Raw genomic sequence first — 22,236 nt, forward strand, 5'->3', positions numbered from 1 at the left:
CAGAGCTTTCTCAGTTTTGAACTTATGGATGTCTGCGCTGTGGTTCCACTTGTCAAGCAAACTGAAAAGTCCACCTTTAAGACTTTACAAAGATGGAAAAGGACACAGGAAGATCGATGACCAGCTAAAAAATCAATTTCATACTTGTCACCAGTAAGCAGAACCACAATGGCCGTCCTCCTCAAAGTATTTTTACTTTTACAGTCTGTCTCTGAGACAACCTTGTGATTTTAAGTGGATATCAGAGTTTTGATGACAGCTCAGACAATGTTAGCGCTATCACACATCAGCCGTCTTATTGACAGCATGCAGTAGATCAGCCGTTTGCTCTTCAGCACCAAACTGCAAAATTAAACTTTACTACATTACATGAAAAAAGCCTGATCAATATTGGACTAATTAAAGGTCTACTGACTTTTGTTGGACTGAGTTCCTGCGGTGGGGCCTGTACAAAATAGGGAAATTAAAAACTTAACTGTTTGTAATTTTACAAAACAGCAAAAAGACCACAGTTTAACTTAGGAATAATGCAATTACTACAAGGTCATACAATTTAGAAACATTCTGCATTTAACTGACACTGCACAGGGGCTGTACATTACATTGAATATAAAGGTTTAAAGCAATAAATTAATTAAAATAAAGGGTTGAAGTATGTCTACAAAATGTTATTGGCAGTGACTGGAGGTTTTGAAACATAATTTACACCAGCATGCAGAAGTGGCATTTTGCATCCGGAAATGCGGAAATTTTAATTTGAAAAATTATTTACCTTTTTTGCATGTGTAGAGGGGTGGGGCTGGGAGACTCAAAACCCCGGCATTTCTGAATTACTCAGTCTTCTTTAGGGCATCTGTTCAACAGATGACCGTCATCAACACACTTGTGTCCAAAACCAAGAAACTAACACTTCTGAAGAGATTAGCAAAATTGGTTGTTTTTAATTTTTAAATTGTTTCACTACTTCTTGTTTAGCCAGTAAACTATTTTTTCTAATACATACCATTAACAAAAACTCCACCACAAGACTGCGAGATGTAAGGTAAACAAACCAGGCATCAGAAAATGTTGTGTTTTTTTTATTATTATTTTATCGTCGTATTCATAGGACGTTTGACTCTGTGGATGTATCTTTAGTCGCGGGATCAATGCGTCACTGCGTCGGTCATGACGTTATTAGAGAGCGGCGCCGTTGCAGACTGTAATGGGAGCTGGCGATTTTTCCCATATTTTGATAGTTTAATCCGTGAATGGCGCCGAAACAGGACCCGAAACCTAAATTTCAAGAAGGTAACAAGTCGCCCGTTTAATTTTCCGCGAAATGTGCAGCTGCTGGGAGTGCCGGAGCCGCTGGAAAGCTCCAAAATGTTAGCTGGTCGAAACAAACACTGCTGCCGCCGAAAAGCTAGCTTCGTTAGCTTTCATTGTTGTTGCTATGAGCACAAAACATGTCTTTGTCGATTTTGTTCGTCGTTTTAGTTGTGTATTCGGTCTTGTCTTTATTTCACAGTACAGTGTTGGTAACTAGAAAGCGTAAGATTTTAGTTTTAGGGATTTTCCAACCAAGTCAAACCAGCAGCTTCATTCATGCAGCGTTAGCTCCGGTTGAATTCACCGCCCACCTCTGTTCTCTGTGAGCTAACCGTTAGCTACTGTGGCTAACATACCGTTTTATCACTGCCTGCAGTTGTCACATCAGATGTTTCTGCAGCTTTCTTTACAGTGTGTTCGCTCTGTATTGAAGGTAGATAGCAGGACTAAGTCAATTTTGCTCAATAGTCAAGTATAGTCACTTTCGAAATTATCACTTAATCAGTAAGAAACTTTTAATTTTGACATTTATTAAATTAAGTAAAAAGCACAACGTTTTCTTGTAAAGTACTGTTGAGTAGGAGTAGTAAACAGAAAAAAAAATACTACATTTAATACCCTTTAAAGTGTATTGAAGCCATTCATAAGAGTAATTCTTGCTGATCATGTTTGATTATAAGTCTAGACATGCACTTGTGTGCAAGCAGTTTAGCTGGCTTCAAAGTTTTGTTTTGTTGTACATGAACTATTGGCATGCTGATTTTAATTGACCAACACTCTGTTCAGGTGAAAGAGTGCTGTGTTTTCATGGGCCATTGCTCTACGAAGCTAAGGTAGGCCGCCTTAGTTAGCCTCTCTCTCTGATCTTGTCTTCCTCCTCTGTATCTGGTGTATTTTTTTAACAGTGAATCTTGCCTCTCTTTGCAGTGTGTTAAGATAAACATCAAGGACAAACAAATCAAATACTTTATTCATTACAGCGGCTGGAACAAGAAGTAAGTTTTTGGCTCGGCTCAGTCATGATCAAGATTTGTACAGTTAAGATTTTACAACTCTTTCTGTTTTCTGTCTTCCAGTTGGGACGAATGGGTTCCTGAAAGCAGGGTGCTTAAGTATGTGGACAGTAATCTGCAGAAACAGAAAGAGCTTCAGAGGGCCAATCAGTAAGTCTATATATTTTATGTTACTTTTTACTAAGAGACGAGAAGCTGTCACTTTAGTAACACTGAAGGAGCTTTTTGTCCCAGATATTCCTCTGAAAATAAACACAAGACAAAACAAGCAATAAGGTGTAAGTGCAATACACCGGTAAAGATAAAAAAAAGTTAGCTAAACTAGAATGGAAAAGTAACAACTAATACAGGAAATGACACTGACCAGACTGTTTTTTTTAACTTCCTCTAAGAGTTCCTTATTGCAAAAGTCCAGAGACACATTCATCATCATCTTCATAATCTCATTTCTGTAGTTTTTATAGAAGTTATTTTTTTTAGTATTTCACCTTTTATTGATAGGAGAGACAGTGTAGGGAGGAGTAATTCAAAAAGAAAAGTATGTCCAGCCAGCTAGCCATTAATCGAACAGAAGGTCCTCTGTTTAGGACACATTTGACCGTACAGTGCCCCAGCCACTCTGCTATCGGGTCACCCATCGTCATCTGATGTCAGTAGAACGTAATGTACTCCACAGTGAATGTGTTTTAATATTTTACCGTAATCACTCTACACTTGTATTGAGAATGCCACAAGACCAAAATACAGATGCTAGGTTTAAAAAAACTCTGCAGTTTATCAAACTCACTTTAGCTTCTGTGTCCTGACACTTTCTGAAAACCACCTGATTGGGTTAACTATAAATGATGTAAGTAACTGAACTGTTTTGTGTTCTTAATTCAGAGACCATTATGTAGAAGGAAGAATGAGGGGAGCTGCACCGAATAAGAAGTTACCTGCTGCATCGCAGAAAAACGATGTGTGAGTACGCGTCTTGTTTCTCCGTCATCTGCTGTGATCCATTCTGCCAAACTGCTTGACAAAGTATTTAAACGCTTATAAATATTTTTTCTTTTCCAGGAAAACCAAAAAGAACAAACAGAAGAGTGAGTATATCATGCTCTGTATTTACACAATATAACATGTCAAAGTTCATGAGTTGAATTTTTTTAAATTATCACTGCATTTTCTGTGTCTCTGTAATTCGTGAGATAGAAGCTGGAAGTTGTTAAGAAACACAGTCAAGAGTTTTTATCTTCATACAGCTCCTGGAGCAGGAGAAGGAACGAGTTCAGGGGGAGACCCGACTCACCCGCCACGTAAAAAGAGAGCACGTGTTGACCCAACGGTGGAAAGTGTAAGTTTGTAAATTAGCTTTTCAGTTGCTTTTAGGAAGGAACTTTCTGATTTGATTTGCTAGTTAGTGTAGAATACGTCCCCTCAGCCTTTGACCCTCTGGTGGGTCCCTCCTAGTCGTTCCAAAGTCGAGGCTTAAATCCAGGGGGGACCAGGTCTTCTGCATCAGGACCCCTCTGCTTTGAAACGACCTGCCTGAGGAGATAAAGCTCGCCCAATGAGTAGATTCTTTTAAATCACTTCTTAAAACCCATTTTTATAGACTCGCCTTCCAGTGAAGTTCCCTTCTATTTCTCATTCGTCACTCTTTGCCTTTTTATCCCTTTTAAAATTTTCACTGCTTGTAGTCCCTCTTTCTAACCTCCTGATCTTAATCTATTTCTATCTTTTCTGTTCAGCTTCTCTCTTAACCCCCTGATGTGATGTTGTCCCTTTAACCATCCATTCTGTACATTTTTGTCATTTTGTATGTTCTCCTTGTCATAGCACTTTGTCAATGTTCTGAAAGGTGCTATACAAATAAAGTTATTATATTTCTCAGCTGTATATGAGAAACTACAGCAAACTCAGGTTTCTGAAATGTTTGAGTGTCGGTTAACTGCATAAACACGGAAAACTATTTTTCTCAAATGTGTTCCTGTTTGCTTAGGAGGAAACCTTCATAAATCGAGTGGAGGTTAAAGTGAAAATCCCTGAGGAGCTGAAACCATGGCTTGTGGATGACTGGGACCTGATTACACGACAAAAACAGGTTAGTTATCAGTGAATTTCATTTTTTTTCCACAGCCTTTATTATTGTCACATCTCTACACTATACTATCGCCTCAGTTACTCATTCATGTTTCTCTTTTTGGTTTTCTGTCCGTCTTCAGCTTTTCCACCTACCTGCCAAAAAGAATGTTGATGCAGTCCTTGAAGATTATGCAAACTACAAGAAATCACGAGGAAACTCTGACAGCAAGTAAAAACTGTTATTTATCATCATGTCACTTGTTTACAAAAAATAAGCCAAAAAAACTAAACAGATGACAGGCTTGTTATGAATATCTGTTCCCAGCATGTGTTGACTGTTTCTCTCCACTGATCAGGGAGTTTGCTGTAAACGAGGTGGTTGCTGGTATCCGGGAATATTTCAATGTTATGCTGGGAACACAACTTCTCTACAAATTTGAGAGGCCTCAGTACGCAGACATCCTGGCCAACCATCAAGACACATCTATGTCTCAGATCTACGGCGCGCCTCACCTACTCAGACTCTTTGGTAAGAACAATTAACCAACATCACACTGTTTTAGTGCCATATACAAATTAGTGGTGGCTGGTGAAGCTTCTGTAGATGACAAGACACAGGGTGACAAATGTGACATAATCTCAGACTTGGTAGTAAAATTGATAAAAAATAACACTGCACTTAATTTCTGTACCACATTTTGTTGGGGTATTGTCAGCCTGCCTTCAAGCTGATGCTAGCGGTGTTCAGAGGTGTTTTGTTTGAGAGTTGTCTGTGCATCTTCGTGCCCAAGAATTAAACGATTTTTATTGTCAAAGCATTTCTACAACGAAACTTTGTTGGCCCTTCCACAGTGGGCTGGGACCTGGAAATCTAGAAAATTTGACCCCCTACAAATTGCTTTTATTTTTGTTTTTCTTATAGTAGAATAAAAATCCAGTTCAACAAAAAAAAAAAAAAAAAATCAAGTCAAACGGTCTATTCTTTAAAAAGTTAGGCCAGTTTGAATCTCAGGAAATGACACATTCCACAGGCATAAAAAAAATGATATTTTTTCATTCTATTTCTTTTTGAGAAATTAATAATTTTTACCTGAGATTTTAACAATATTCAGGTTTACCTGCTCCAAATTGCTTAAATTTAGAAGATTTCTGCAAAGTTTGAAAAAATATAGTAAATTTTCACTTTTTTTTCTGAGACTATTTTCATGTACCACCCAGAATATTTTCACTTGCCATAAGCCAGATATGGGAAAGTATATATTTTCTGAAAGAATAGGATGTCAGGTGTTGAAAAATACAAGTGTCAGAAAATCTGGCTTATGGCAACTCTCGCAGATCAAATTTTACTGAAGACGGTCTAAGTTCCCCTGTGTGGACCTTGGGCGATTGATGTTAACACGTATGTATCGAAATTGTAAGTAGTACTTCTAATATACACATACTTTGCAGTATAAAAAGACTTCTAGATGTCTCTAAGTGTAACAACTGCCTTCAAATTTTGAAAATGGTCATTTAAGGCATCAATTTAGGGCAGATTTCATTAAAAATTCTTGAAATTTGGTAAATTTTTCCAGTTTAGACTTCATGTTTCACTATTATGTTTTTTGTAAAGTAGTCATTTACTCTGCATAGAATTAGTTAATAAAACATTTGAAGGCAATATCATGTCTCGCCTTTCAAATTTACGTTTAATCACCAAATTCCATCGGTGGAACCCTACACTTATGTCTAGAAAAATCTCCCTGCAGCCTTAACTTTTTAATATAATTTAAAGATATCTTTTTAGATGTATTCCCAAGTATATTGCGGTTGAAATGAGCCCTCAATCACTACCAGGGGATGATTTTTAGCCAAGATATTACATTTTTTCCAAAAAATAAGCCGAGCAGCCCACTGTGCCTTCCAAAAAAACCAAAAACAACATAGTATAGCAAACAACAAACAGCTGTATAAAGCAAGAATTATATATTTATATATAAATCAGATCCTAATAACCTATAAATTACAACTACTTCAACTTTTTCCCTTTGTTTTAGTTCAAAAAAGTATATTCTGAAAATAGTCACATTTAATGAATTATCTTTTTACAAAACATGGTTATCCTGAAATTTCTTCAGAAAAATTTCAACAATATTATGCCTCGGTTGATCATTTATACGTGCATTGCAACTGACAGATCATAGTTTATCTGCAATGACACAAAACATGTAGTCGCAGGTATCTGGAACTGAACAATCGAATATTTTACTTTATGATCACAACAATTTATCAAGATCTAGAAATTCTTAAAAATTTACAGTTTTACAAATTTACAGTTAATGTCTTCTCTGTAGTTTCTACCTTTTGCAAAATCGTTCTGTGGGTGAAAATGGACCATCTGGTGGGCCGGTTTTGCCCTCAGGCCGTACATTTGATACCCTTGCCTTAAAGGAATTTCTTTAAATGTGACAAATGTCCACTTAGACTCAACAATGAACTGATTAGAATCTGGTGGTCACACCAGTATGAGACTACAAAAACCACATCTTTGGCCACCACACAGTGCACTCATTATGTGAAAGTTTCACACAAGTGTTTAATGGGATAGAATGAAGTGATGGCATTTAATGTTTAAAAGGTCAGCTTTATTGTGATATGGTGTTCTAGAAAACATATTTCTGTCAATTTTTCCATAACTCAGGAGCAGAAGTGGACAGTGTGACCATATTTGATGTTTGGTTGGATACTGGTTTGGTGGCACCAACCTTGGGTGACCACATTTTGACAACATATGACTATGGATGGAGCTACACTTTTTTAATATTAGAGGGTCAGTCAGATATGTTAACAGTCGTGTTATCGGTACTTTAAATCTGAAGAACTTCTTCTGTCATCACCTCATCTGCCACCAGAAGACATTAGCCTAGGATACATTTTAGTGTCTTAGAAATGATTTGCTAAAAATGCTTTCTGTTACTGTGAATAATTATTGTATCTGTTTTACATTTCAATTATCATATTATAGAGATTTGTTAAAAACAATATTGTTGTAGAGTGCTGGTCTACAATGTTAATTTATATCCATTATGTATGAGAAAATAAAGCAATTCAGTTCTTAAATGTATTTTTTTAGTCTTGGATCACTGCGTGGTATCTGTAAGGGTCGTCATACTGTGCCATCCCTATGTATTACAGTATATGAGTCTGTAACGAGCTTTAGTGAAGGAAAAAGAGTTCACATGGTGCATAAAGTTCTGTCATTGTTTGGTTTTAAAAGTGAGAATCGGAGCCATGCTGGCATACACTCCTCTGGATGAGAAGAGCCTTGCACTGCTGCTCAGTTATCTACAAGACTTCCTCAAGTGAGTATCCATGAGCTTTTAAACAGTCTCCTAGCGATTAATCCACAGTAGAAGTGAACACCATGCTGCTTCATTCCAGGTACCTTGTAAAGAACTCTGCATCGCTCTTCAATGCCAGCGACTATGAAGTTGCCCCTCCAGAGTACCACCGCAAGGCAGTTTAAGGTTTTCTATTGTAGGATCTGAAACCTTTGTGTGTTGAAGTTTGGAGACGACTTTCTCTGAGAGGATGTGATTTCACAGAAACGCCTTTGGAAAACGGATTGTGCGAGGTCTGTTGATTTATTAAGGAAGAATCCAAGCAAGATGTCACACTAATCCCTGGACAAATTCATTTTTCTTTCATGTGGAAAGCTGCTGAGTACGCTCTTCCTGTATTGGTATGTTTTTCAGTACCACTTTTTAGTTTCTATGATATTTTTTTTTGTTTGATGTTTACCAACATCATCTGAAAAAAAGGATTTAATCATGATTATTTTTTGGTTTCCTGTTCTGATTCCGATGCTGGCTAAATTTGTCTTGTAGGCTGTCATCATTTTCTAATAAAAGTCTTTCATTCTTTAGCTGTTGGTTTGTTTCTGTTTTAAAATCACCGTAGACCGTCTTATTCAATTATTCATCTGCAGGAGATTTTTCTGTGAACTCAACACTTTATCCATTTGATTCATGTCGTTTAAGCACAAAACTATGCAGCAGTAAAGTAAGAACTCTGTACTGTAGTGAAGCAGAAAAGAGTCGTGCTGAGTGTGTTGCTGTCTTGCTGTTGTTGGAGATGATTGCAGGTAATCTGGTTTCTGCCCACTTACGTCACTGGTAATGATGGAGTTACACAGCTGTGCTGGAAGAGAGGACATGTCCTGACTTGTCAGCAGAAAAATCACGTTTAAAATGCAAGATTTATTATGGTTGAATTCCGAAGTAATTTCCAACACCTAAAAAAATCAATTTTCTTTTCCCTAACAGTCTGATGCTTTATTTGATGACTACAAAATGCATGTGAAGAGTGATCAGTGAAAGTTCATCTCCACAACAGTGTAATTATTAAATGATGGTTTATGCGATCGCTGCACCCACAAAATATGACATGACCTTTTCTGTGCTGCTGCTCTTTTTATCTGAAAATTAGTAAGTCTATAATTATCGATCCATTATCTATAAATCAATGAATCTTCATTTGGGACTGGAGTCTATCCCGGCTGACTTATGGTGAAGGTTAAGCGTCTCTCTGGACAGGTCACCAGTCTGTTACAGGACTACACATAGAGACAAACAATCACACTCACACCTACAGGTAACTTACAATTACCGATTAACCTCAGCATGTCTTTGGACTCTGGGAGGAAGCTGGAGAAAACGCACGCATGCACAGGGAGAACATGCAGACTCCATGCAGAAAGAACCCAGACTGGGATGCAAACCAGGGATCTTCTAGCTACAAGGCAACAATGCTAACCACTGATCCACTGTGCAGCTCCAAGTCTAAGATTATATTTCATAAAAAAATGTAAAAATTTCTTTGGACACCAGTGTTATGTCAGGTTAGGTAGCATCCTGCTGCAGCAAAACACAGAAACTTTGCAGTCAGGCATGATACCATGATAGCACTGCCTGTTTACTCACATCTCTGCTGGAAGTGTTTGATTATTCCCCCAATGATCTGCTCATGTCCTGCCTCTGTCTGGTTTGTTTAGTTAACCACGGATGTTTGAGTATTCAATACACAGACTCTGCTTTATTTCAGCTAATTGTGGGTTGCCGACTGCTGCCGAGCTTCCATATATCTTGAAGAAGTTAAATGTAACTTATGACTTACTCAGCATGAATTGGACAGATGGTCTTAATTTAAACACTTAAAGCAGCAGTCTTGGCCCGGTGCCACAGCTCTGACTTAAAGCTTTAAATATTCCACTTAAGAAATCATTTCAAACAAAGTGGGCTAACAGAGACACCTGTCTTTTTCCTCCCGCATTGGCTGAGATGCTTTTCCTGCTCTGGTGGTTTCAACAAGGTGAGCTCTCCAAACTCGTTTCTCCTGCCGCCAGTGGAGGAATAACATCCTGCTGATGGAAAGCATGTGCTGCAGTCGGGGTGTTTTGTTGAGGAAAGAAATGTAATAGTCCATTGAGCCGAGGCCAGAGTGCCTTCCTCCTGCACTAAAATGTGTTTCTGCACAATCCCCTCCAGCCGGCTTCTTTTCCACTGTTGTGACTTATTTGACATGAAAAAGAGGGGCTAAATATTAGTTTCAGGCTGATTTGTGGTTTCATCTGTCAGCTGCTAGCACTTGTTATGGCAAGAACAATACGGAGTGTTTCAAGAGGAATTTCTTTAATCCAATTTCCCCCAATCTTAACCAGGACCAGATGTGTTTTTGCTGGAGTGTGCTCTCCCATCACAGCGTCCCGATGGCCTTTAACAGCCCATCACAAAGACTGACACGCACACAGGACTTTTCTGCAGATCCGTTCAGGGAGACACCTCAGAGCTCCTTGCTCAGCTTCATTTATTACTCCGTTTACACGAGTCACCAAGAGGTTTTCCTCTGGTATGAGGGCTTTCATATGACCCAGGTGACAAGGAGCTTTAGTGCTCTCATTACCTGACAGATGAGAGAGACATATGCAGGATACGGTCACCACTAATGAGGCTGCTTCAAGTCTGAGTGATGATTTCAGCAGGTTTCCCTCCACGTGTCTCTGCCAAGTCAAAGACACACTTCAGACAGGTCTGCAGAAACCGCTTGGATCAGATATGTCCGGAGTTCACTGGCCTTTGGGGGTGATCACAAGCAGGATTTAACAGAATATTTTACCATCTATGTGTGGTTGTGTTTTATATATTAGAGCAAATTAGCCTTTGCTCTTGTGGTGAGGTTAAAAATCAGCTGTGGAAAGTTCACTCAAATACTACTTGACTACAATGTTAAGGTGCTTTGGTTTAGTTTTTAGATTTTTTTTTAAATTTCCCTTGTGCTGCATCATGCTTAATATAGTTGCTGACTTAGATTTTCGTTGCAGAGGATGTCTTTATTTGACAAACCCTGCTACATATTTTAATTTATGTTTATTAGCTGGGTACGATGCAGTTTAACATAGTTCAGTTAAACTGATGTGTTAGGCAACAAATTTATAGTAGATTTTTCATGGTCTTAGCTGGGCTTTTACATTCACAGCACCATTAGAATATACAGCTTTCATGTCAACAAATATTAGCTTACAGTTTTGAATCAATTTCTGTGCAGAATGGGAACTTTGTCCCAGTTATTTACACTAAAATCACTTTAGGAATGGATTTGTTATTGCCCAGGATGAGCAGGAAGGATGATTATAGCAAAAAATAATAAAGTTTGAATTCAGAGACATGAGAAAAATCTAAATTAGAAAATTATGAATCTGTAATTTAAGTTCTTGTCATTCCTAGTGACACAGCACATAAATCAAATATTCACACTTTGAGCTCAGTTTTTGGTCTCCACCACTTCCCCAGGGAAACATTTAGCTGCTGAATGCTCCGCTGTGTTTACCAGCTACTGTATCTGTTGTTGGTGCTGTGTAGATAGCGTGCTTTTAGAGCTTTTTCACTGAAAACAGCTGAAATCTGTAGCCAACACAATGGCTGAGCATTTCCTCCCTGAAACTGCAGTGCACTAATGACAGCCTCAGAAACACAGATTCAGACTCGCAGAGTTAAATATGTAACAAATCTGAGGAACCAATCTAATGAGCTTGCAGAGAAGAGCTTTCTGTATCATTCTTCTTCAGAGTTGGGTTCTGGTTCAAACATGTTTGGATGAATTACTCCAATATTAAAACGTGCCATCGTGGAGCACAGAGTAGTTTTACAGTGTTTGAATTAGATTCATGGGTGATCTGAGGAGTTGAGGGGTGAACGGAGTAAGATGTAGGAATTCATAGATCTGCATGTTCTAGAGGAGGCAACAGTGTAGAATTAGATCTTAGCATTTTTAAAGCAAAAATGGAGTGTTTTCATGGTTAAAAATAACTCTCTATATGTAGTTTTGATTTTGCAAAAATTAGTTTTTATGAGTTTCATCTTTGGCTGGAGAGGTGAGAACTGTTTTTAGGTTCATTACTGTGAGACTTTATGTCACACGTCTTCACATTGTCATTTGAAGCACTTATATTCTAAAAATCTCAGCTAGAAAAATGATAACTTTCACCACTGTAACATGTTTTTTATATGGTGTAATGCTGCTTGGGAGTCACCAGATGGCAGCATTGAACATAACAGCTGTAAAGGCTGTCTGTGTACTGTGGTGTTTTTGTGGGGTGTTGGTACTAACACTGCTGACTCTTTTAATTATTTTTTCAGTAATTTTTCTTCTCATATATAGAACAGTCTTTTCAGAGACAGATGAGGTTACTGTGGAGATGTAATGCCAATAAAAAAAGTTTGTCATCTAATCCTTGTCTGTCCTCCAGACCATAAACTCAAGAAAAACTCCTGCAGATACAGCAGAGGACCCCCCCTCCTATTAGACAACAAATGGTACCACTTTAATTGACGGATGAAAGCCAATTGTTCTCTGTATTACTCCTCCAGAGCGTATCCATCTGCTCCGAGCTCTCCGAGGTGAAAGACTGTCGGTGTTTAATGTGGTTGCGAATGTTTCCCCAGACTAGGACTTAGTGGTAGACTAATTACACAATGGGCACGCAGCCTCAGTAGCGCACTGCTGCCAGAGTCTTGTGTGACTGTATGTCATTAGTATTGGAAAAGAGCATTTGCCACAAAGGGCTGCGGTCACTCAGAGCCATTAAAACATGAAAGAGCGTATCCCGCTCTTCTGGAGAAGGAATTTGCAAGACATAAACAGCCTGTAAAATGGAAAACTACATCTGTGTCCATTTGTTTTCCTGAAAGGCAGCCAGATTTGGGTAATTCTAACTGAGATTCTTTCCAATAACAGAGAGCAGTCCAAATAAATGGGAAGGAGTATTTGATCCATCTGTTTTCAATGCGGCGTAGTAGTGGTTTTGTGCTCAGCATCTCCACTTGGTGGGAGTCGAAGACACTGTGGAGGCTTCAGAGCATGTTGGGGCCTTTGCTCAATTTGCAGTCTGGGTTTTTTTTACATGTGTGATGATCCGATCTCTCATCTGAAACATGAACCCACCCCAGTGCTCTGCTGGAAAGTTACTGAGTACATTTACTTAAGTATTTTCACACTGTTGTATTTATACTTAAATGAGGAATGCTTCTTCCAGTGCCACATAAAAGACTTTGTCTTTGATTATCTGACCAAGGAGTGAATTTATAAACCACGAAAGAATCAGTAACCTTGATAATAGTTCAATTGTTGGATACAGAGAAGGTTTCATTCAGTCTCATTTTAAATTCTCCATCACTGAGATTCATATTTTAATTCAAGCAACTGTGGAGGTTTCAGAGCAAGTTGGAGCCTTTAGTCATTTTGCACATTTGGGTTTTTAAATAATTGTTAGAATTTGATTCGATTAAGCCGTGTCTTTAACCCACAGGGTTCTGATCTGAGCGTAACTTAGTACTTTTTAATGCAAGAAGCCCACAACTTTTCTATTTCCAGCCACTGAGATCAAAATTCATCTCCTGGAGCAGAACTTCCCAGATTTGTTGGCTTGTGGCCCCTTCAAACAAAGACATGTCTACTTGCAGCCTCTCTTCACTGGTTATCTAATTATTAAGAACTATTTTTCTTGCTTTATTTGACCATTTCTCTCAAGGTTCTTCCAGACAAAATTACTGGTTAATTTTACTTCTTATTCTGGTAAAATATCCTGTAGTTCAAGACTTAAGAAAGTTCTGTGAGGCTGTTATCAGTGCTAACATTCTCACAATATTGGTAACACAGACAAAAATAAGCTTTACTTCGTGGTAATCTGTCCAATATTTGTAGAGCAAAGATTAAAGGAAAGTTTGTGTGGCAGAATTATGTCTTTGTTTCCGTATTCCTCTTTTTAAATCACTCTCGGAGCCTTCAAATTTATTCCACGACTCCCTGCAGGTGCTTTTACCTTCACTGTCCTGGAGTCACAATGCACACGACGCATTAAAAGTGTTGAGACTTCACCTCAGCTGATTGGGGGCCCAAACGCAAATGAGTCCTTGAATCAAAATTTAATTTAACCTACAGGGGCCTCACTATAGACATCACCTTGGCAGAAAATTGAGCTTTCTTTTGATGTCGAGTGGGGACGTAAAAGGCTGCGAACTGGCAGCTCTGAATATCTTAAAAGATAACCCCGTGTCTCTCTCCCTCATTAGGCTGAATACTGAGCTAAAGCACCTTTTCATGTCACCTTAGTAAACAGCTTAATGTGTACCTCTTTCATCTGCTATTCCTCTGTGTCTCCCCGCAGCTTTGATCCACGCCTGAGTGTCTGTGCACGATTGCACCTCTTCACTGTGGGCTTGTTTCTATGTTAATTTAGATTTTCTGATATGCAGTTTCTGAAAAAAACAAACAAAAAATATTCACAGTGTAAATGCAGGGCAGCGATCTCATTTAACCTTTGACGCCTCTCTAAACCAAGATGCTCGCCCCTCACCTGGGTCCTGCATAAAAGCATCTTGTTTATTCAGTCAAATCTATCAGGATACTCCTATTATTTTTGTTTCCCCACTTTTTTTAAATTCACATTTTTCTAGCATATTGCATTATTGATTTTACAGGTGAAGATAAATCAGAACAAATCATGGCTAGAACTGGATGAGACCAAACACTGCACATTGTGACGACTAATGGCACGGCTGGTAGCTTTACTGTGTAGATGTGGTGTTGTGTGTTATTAGTGGGGTAGTTGAACAAAAGGCAAACAAGACCTTTTTTCTAACAGGAGCTGTCGCTTAGAGGAACTGGATTTACAGAAATGTCTCTGAGCAGTGCAACAGTGGGGCAAAAGGAGAACATTTAAGTGGAAAATCAGTACAAAACAAGGTTCTTTGTGCACTAAAGGTCAGACTGGGGCACACTAATTAATTGAAACACGACTGTGTCTTTATCCGAGCAGCACAGTGGTAGTAGCAGCAGTAGTCACCCTTTTGTTCCCTGGAAATCTGAGTGGAAAATGTCACGTAATTGATACGAGCAGTGGACCGATTAATTGGGCCGGTTGATTACCATTTTGACACAATCGATACTGGCTGATAATCAGCTCAGTAGATTACCAGAGGGGGCAGCTAACAGGGATAGCGGTGGGTTGATCTGCACCTGCTGCTGATGCCTGACCAGCTACCACAGTTAATGACTCTATTGGTGCATGGTACACATGAACTAAGGTAAATCTGTAAACAGCAGCACAGTACACTGGCAAGATAATCCACTTCCCATCACACATTATTAGGTTAACCAGACCAGCAGGAGATGCTGCTTTCTGCAGATAAATGCTGTCATTTATTGCACTAAAACTTTATTTTTCATTCCTTCATATATTGAATATGTGCGAACATTTATTTAGTTGATTTAAAAAAGAAAAAATGCATGCAGATCTACTTTAGCAAACAAAGATGATGCAGATGTGTCTCATTTGCTACTATTATTTAATTGCATTTTATCAGATACCAAAAAAACAAACAAAACAAAACAGAATAACAGTAACATACCATTTGCATTATATATCAGCTGAAGCTCTCTAAATATCTAAATGGCAGATAAAGCCAACATGACCTTTAACCACAAGTGGTTTTTGACAACTGGACAACATCAGAACTCTGTTTGTATTTGGATCCGTGTTTTTTTCTTCTTTAAATTTCAATGTCAATTTATTAAACTGCGCTGCTGTCGTACTAGATTCAAAACCAGGGCACTAAGTTTTCATTTTTTTACCTGCAGAGGGCAGACTTGGCTGAGAAATAAGCTGTGGAGTTGAGCACAGAGGAAGTAAACACTCAGCAGCCACTTTATTAGGCACACCGAGCTAAAATCTTTCAATGCAGTGCACCAGTCCTGCAATAAATCCTGTCTTCCTCGGTTGTTATTTTGTTGCAGCATTTCATTTTTGATGATGCTGTATTAGCGAGTTATGTTCTTTGTATTTGGTCCAAACTGGAAATTAGCACATCACAAACTACAGCCTCCAAAATGACCACAAACTTAAACTGGTGTATTTGTAGCATATTTTCAGCAGAGACAGATATTACAAGACTCATGAAGGCTGATTTAGCTACAGAAATGCTGTATTAGACTACACTGGCTTCAGCTTTTATGATGCAATTCTTGCTGCGTTGCCAATCAGATAGCAGGAATCGGAATTTATATTCAACAAATAGAATGAAGTACATGGGAACACGAGTAGCACGGTGTGATAGCGTTTTCTGAATGCATTTCTCAGCAGAACAGGCAGCGGCGTGCTTCAGATTTGTAAGAATGTGATGGTGAGATCTCATTAGGAGGCCTAAACCATGACAGTTACATCTCCTCCAACTGTGCTGTTGGTCAGTTGCAGGCTGAGTGATTTCTCCTGACCTCGGCGTGCCACAGCTTTGCCCTCAGTGCTCAAACTATCCATGTTGCTTGTTGACAGCAGCTCCCTTCTGGGGCTGCTGAGGATTGGCCTGATGCTGACCTCCTGCCAGTCTGCTGGAGGAGTGTGGGAGACCGTTTTGGACTGCGAGGAGAGGGCGAAGACGAGGACGAGTAACGAGGAGGAAGGGAGCGCCTGATCACACACGTACACAAACTATACACGCACATTTGGCATAGTTGTCTGAAGTTTTTCTAGGCTCCCTTCCCACATATTTCCACCGTGTGAGTCAAAGGCCTACGTGTCAATTTATTAAATTACTGCTTTCCTTCTGCTTCCAGGTACTTTTTATACGTTATAATTAGTTGTCAGGTGTATAATGACAAAAATATTTTCAAGGTTGTTATTTAATTTGCAAGTTGATATAATAGATTCTTAGTTGGCTTCTTGTCCAACTGGGTTTGTTGACTGTAGGAACAGAGAGCGGTGTGTTATTATAATTTTATGACAAAATGTTAGGTTTCCTCTACGCTCATAAATAGTCGAGCTATCATCACGGAACAGCACACAGTTGAGCTAAATTAGCCCAGAATTTTGTGCTGTACATCAAACAGAAATGGCAGAGAATCAATTAATGATTTATATGCCATCTGTTGGTGGTGGCGTTTTTGAATATCAATACGGCTCCCCTCGGATGTTTCATCACCTGATACCATTGTGTTGGAACACAACAACAGAGCTGTTGGAAGTGGCATAGTGTCAGCGAGCTCAAATGTTTTGATCCACCTCCATGATATCATAAGATATTCATCGCTCCGGTGGAGAAACACGTCTACAGGGCCCCCCAACAGCGAGGCGTGCATGCAGATATCAGTCTGCTGTAGAGATCCCACCCAAGGCAAGGCTCCATTCATGCTGCAGCCTGGTGATGCAGTGGATGTGGCCTTGACAGCGCCTCCTCACCCGGAGGCCCGAAGAGGGACAGGAAACAGTTGGCTCTCGGTTGACTGAAGTGTTGCCTGGGACTTTCCCACTCGCCTCAGGATGCTCCTCATTCAGCCCGGTCTGTGGTTGGAGCGTGTGTCTGCACCACTTCACACCAGGGAGACGAGGGGGGGGGGGGGGGGGGGAGACGCAGGCTTACTGTAGAAGTTGGAGAAAACTTTTCAGAGGGGATTCATTGCCCCTTAGCTGAGAGAACAGCATAAATTATTTGCGCTGGCAGATGTTCACAGACCCAAATATGCATGAATTTGTAGAGCTGGCAGGCTTCCCTCAGCCAAACGTACTGGTTTTCACGATGCGTGCAGGAGCAGTTGTTATTCTGGCTGTTTTACAGAGAGCATTAATCTGAGCTGTCAGCACCAGCAACCACTTTGGTGGAAATTATTTCACTCCTTAATAAGGGAACTCTGGTGCTGTATTACATATGGCGGTCAGGGTAACATTCTTGGTGGGTCTGTCATCATGTAGCTGTTCTCCAACAGTGAGCCGTCTGTGTTTGGCCTGTAGCACACTCTATAACCCAGAGATGAAAAGAATACACTAACTAGACATTAAATGAAACCACTACCTCTCACATTCTCTCTGTCGGTGAAGATGAAGAGTACCTCCTGCCAGGAAGCCGGAGAAATTCAATACTATATGAATCGGTCACTGGATTTCTGCTAGTTGTTTAACTGCAGTTGGAAATATTATTTTGACAACAGCCTTTCTTTGGCTTTATGTTGATCTTTGCAGGCACCCTGATGTTCTCCTGTGGAAAACAGCTCAGGTTGTTGCTGAATGTTAATATACAGGAGAGGTGTGGACAAAATAACATGAACACCTGATAGTATAATGCTCTCCGCTACAACAAATGTAGTTAATGTTTTTTTGTTTCTGTGACACATCATTTAGTATTGTGAGCCTCACAAATGTAATGTTTGTTCAGGGCTGTTGCAATTGCATTTGAGTACACATGTGTTTATGACATAAAGTCTCTACATATGACTGTACTGGAAAAAAGATTAGGAAAATACATGCTGTAGTGTCTTCTGTGGTCAGTTATTCTGGTCGTACTAATCAGTGGTCATTACATGGACTCTAATGTGCATTTAGACAAAAGTAGCTTCTGTGACACATGTACAGACAGTGTTTGTTCCTGTTTTTCTGTGCCTTTTATAGGAATGTTGTCACGAACTAAAATCGTGTTCCAGCTGCATGTGAAGCACATAACATTAGACATTGTATAATCAAGCTATCATCAGTGCTCCGAGATGCAAATAACTATAATAAAGGTAGATGAGACAACCTGTAACTGTCACGCTGCATCTAACTGCTGAGGGAGAAGTGACTTAGAGCCTTTCCAACAGGAGGGCTTTGGCAGACTGCCACTTAGTGTGGTCCCCCTGAGGGCCCTTACTCATGAATCAGAGAAAATGGGAATTACACATATTAAAGAGGGTAAACGTCAGTAATCACAGCACTGGGAGGATGCTTGAGGACTCATCAGGCCCACTGCTGCTTTTTTAGAGACACTTGTTTCAAGGAGCCACTGTTAGCAGCTGACAGCAACACCAAGATGGGCAAAATTACGCATTTCAGGAAGGCAGCTACCTATGAGATTCACCGTCAGCACACCTGTATTTACTCCACAGCATCCACACAACGCTGGCAGGGTGTGCTGCAATAATACCGACTGACCCCCCTGATCCATGAGTCACACAGCAGGCAGGTCGGGTTACAGCCTGTCATGCCCGTTATTGTCTTCTGTTCATTGATATTTCCAGCATGTTTGTCCTACATTGACTGCCTTGTGGTCCCTGACAGAAGCGTGCTCGGTGGTTTTGACACGGAAAAGTTTGTTTGTTTGTCTGTCTGGCGAGCAGAGGTCACGCAGCGGTGTGTTTGTTTGCCGGGTCAATTGAGTCCACTAACAGAGGAGGCTGGTGAGGAGAAGTGATGGAGGGAGAAGCACTCATTAGTGGCCCTTCCTCTCTGTGTGTTCCTCCTCTGGTGGTGACGGCCAGACCATCGGCCCTTTACCCCAACTCCCAGATAAGATGTCTGGAGTCGCTCCACATGACTTAGTCCTGTTGGTACTTTGACAGAAAACAACCCTCAAGGGAAACTCAGGCAACCATAAATATTTAGGCACCAAAGAGCTTTATGGAGTTTGTTGTAAAAGGATTTATAACAGCCTAGGAAGCGATGCATCAGTGTCAGAGGGCTCGAGGCAGCCAATGTTTACAGCATCGCATGTGAATCCTCCCAAAACTCTCGGCCAAGCCTGAAGAACTGAACCAAATAAGCACTTCAGCTTGAGGAATGCAAACACCACAACCTCTCCAAATAGGTTTCAGAAAACAGGTGTGAGCTCGGCGTCCTCTCTGTTCGGAAATCGTAATGACCTGCAGAGACGATTCACAAACAAGCCCGGTCAGTGGCCTTATATGGACCGATTTGGAAATATTGGTTCGGTGCCTTGTGGGGATTTCATACAATTATTTGCTCTATAAAACTGAGACCAACAGCTGGAAAGACTGTCGACAAGCTTGTAATAGATACGTCTGGGGTTTAGAATAGATCTGAATCTGATTTCCCTTGAAGACAGCTCAGAAGTGTATTTTAAAGCAGTAGTTTGATTTCATATGTGCGCTTGTTTTCTTGCCATCTGTCTGTGAATTTTACCCAAAGACTCTATAAAAAGATGGACAAGCCCTCTGTGACAGTAAAACCCACAGGTTTCCTAAAAATCTTTTTTTTTAAAGCTCATGTGTTGGCTCTGACTGCCAACATCTTGGCTCTGCCTGACTCGTCCTAGCTACCAGCTAATACAAAAAAATGAGCAAAGAAGTGGAGCAGAGGTGGTCCATGGACACCTAACTATCATTTAAAGTGGCCACGGCATTAATTACGCACAACTGTAAACCTTTATACAATTTAAATAGATGAATTACATAAAAATTAGACAAAACATAGCGATGAAAACTAAAACTGTTGATTCTAAAAACCATCCCTCTTTAATTCTGTTGTATGGGGACTGCAGTTCCTTAAATGGCCACTTGAAACTGGCTCCATTTAAACAAATACAACACTGACACCTTCATCATCTATCAAATTTATATGCTGAACCTGTTAACAAACAGTTGCACACACTTAGCAACGCTACCATTCAAGTGGAGTTTTGTTTGTAGTTATCTGACAAATATAAATCCAATCCTATTAACTAGAGCTGCAATGATTAATCAATGAACTGATTAGTGGTGGTGAAGTTAATCACCAACTATTAACAGTTTGAGTAATTTTCTAAGAGTAAAAAGTCTGTTATCTTTTATAGATAGTCGATTGTAGAATCTGTCACCTCTATGACAGTAAACTGATATTGTTTGACTTGTGGACAAAGCAAGGCATTTGTCATTGTGTGCTGTGGGAAACACTAGTTAACATTTTTCTACATTTTTTGACACACAGACAAAACACCTAATTGATAAAACATTCATTAGCCCTCATATTACCTCTGCTGTTAGTTCTGTTTTGGTCTCCACCAACTTACCTGCTAGCTGCTCCTGGTTTTACCAGCTACTTGCTACCTTTATGTATGAGATGTTTGGTGTTGAGCAGGTCGGACAGAGTGAGTCTTTTTGATGAGCGAATGAACGCAGTGACTCTGAACCCTGTTGTAGACTGTAAATCAGAATAAAAAGATGCTAAATCCTGAGCTCTTTAGGGAACTGGGTGATAATTTTCTCTTCACTACAAGCGACATCTTTGACTTACAGGAAGAAGCGTCCTCCATTAAAACCTCTTTAAGCAGCATAGAGCTGTTTAGTATATAAATGTAGCCTCAGCGTGTGATATTTTGATTTGTTATGCAAAGAATAGTCAATTTTGTTCCCATAAATCCAAGCTTACGTGAACAGGCGTAAACAAACAATCTTCCCGGGTAGCTGACTGGTTATGATTTCTTCTGTGACACACTCAAACAACTGCACTCTGGTATCCCAGCTGAACAAATCGCTTGTAGCAGCAGGCCATCCAGGCAGACTCACTACTTTTCCTTTACCTTCACTCTCCTCATCAATGTTGCATGAGGGTGTTATCTGCATCCCTCTCATCTCTGCCTTCCACCCCAGGTTTTATCCGCCCCGGCTCTTTCATCTCTCTCCTCCAGGGCAGCCGGACATCTCGGTCCACCATCCACGCCACCGCTGCCTCCGCCGTCCCGCTCATCCTCCCCTGCTGCCCTACATCTTCCCAGTGGGGTCACAGGGCTGCTTTGTCCCAGATTGCCAGAGGATCAGGATTCCTCATTATCCTGTTAACTGTACATTTATCTGACAAGACAGAGGAGAGAGAGCGACCCCCGGCATCATTAAGCTTTAATGGACAGCCGAGAAATGAGGGAGAAGCCATAAAAGCAGGAGCTGAACCAGAGTTTCTCTTTAATGTCTCTGATCGCCCTGACAGGATTATTAATCAGGAACTAAAGGAATTTAAAACCTTTGCTCTTGGCTTCCTCACTTAGAGTCTTTAGCTTGCACCATTACATAGCAACCCAGGGTCAGGAGGTCTGCAGCTAATTGGTTCTACAGGGTTTTGAATAACAATGAGCTGAGCCCAATTACTGAACTACAGAGAGGCGGAGATGAGAGGAGAGGGAGGGGGACCCAGTGGAACAGCCACATGGAGGATGCAGGGAGGAGGGGAGGAGGAGGAGATGGGGGAGGCTGTTTCACGGCTGCTGTCTCTCTCCTCCTCAGAGTAGGGATATTAATGAGATCAGTAAATGAGTGCTGGCATAGATAGGGATATGCTGCCGTAGAAAAACAGCCGCCCTGCCCCTGCAGGACAGCAGCGGCTCCTCATTCGCTATTCCATTTGACTCGCACGAAATGTGTGCACCACATTCTTTTTGTCCCAGATTTTTTCCATTTTTCTTTGTATCTCATGTTCATTTATTAGTGATGTATTTTTCTTTTCTCTCCTGTGACACAGGGGATCCGTTTCTAAGGTCCTTTGATAGCTCCACTGTATTCCAGTCTGTCTTGTCGAGCCTTT

At 40.2% G+C, this 22,236-nt stretch overlaps 1 protein-coding gene across 1 annotated transcript; it reads left to right on the forward strand.

The window, feature by feature from the left end:
• Window positions 1–1,148: 1,148 nt before the first annotated feature.
• Window positions 1,149–8,295, forward strand: morf4l1 (mortality factor 4 like 1). Its single transcript, XM_022189982.2, has 12 exons — window positions 1,149–1,290; window positions 2,098–2,144; window positions 2,239–2,306; window positions 2,388–2,474; window positions 3,207–3,284; window positions 3,384–3,409; window positions 3,569–3,660; window positions 4,309–4,410; window positions 4,532–4,620; window positions 4,748–4,920; window positions 7,648–7,732; window positions 7,812–8,295. Exons 1-12 carry the CDS (start codon window positions 1,251–1,253, stop codon window positions 7,894–7,896), a joined length of 972 nt encoding a protein of 323 aa, XP_022045674.1. The 5' UTR covers window positions 1,149–1,250; the 3' UTR covers window positions 7,897–8,295.
• The last annotated feature ends 13,941 nt before the right edge of the window (window positions 8,296–22,236 follow it).

The sequence above is a fragment of the Acanthochromis polyacanthus genome, chromosome 8 (genome assembly GCF_021347895.1).
Source record: "Acanthochromis polyacanthus isolate Apoly-LR-REF ecotype Palm Island chromosome 8, KAUST_Apoly_ChrSc, whole genome shotgun sequence".
Classification (NCBI taxonomy): domain Eukaryota; kingdom Metazoa; phylum Chordata; class Actinopteri; family Pomacentridae; genus Acanthochromis; species Acanthochromis polyacanthus.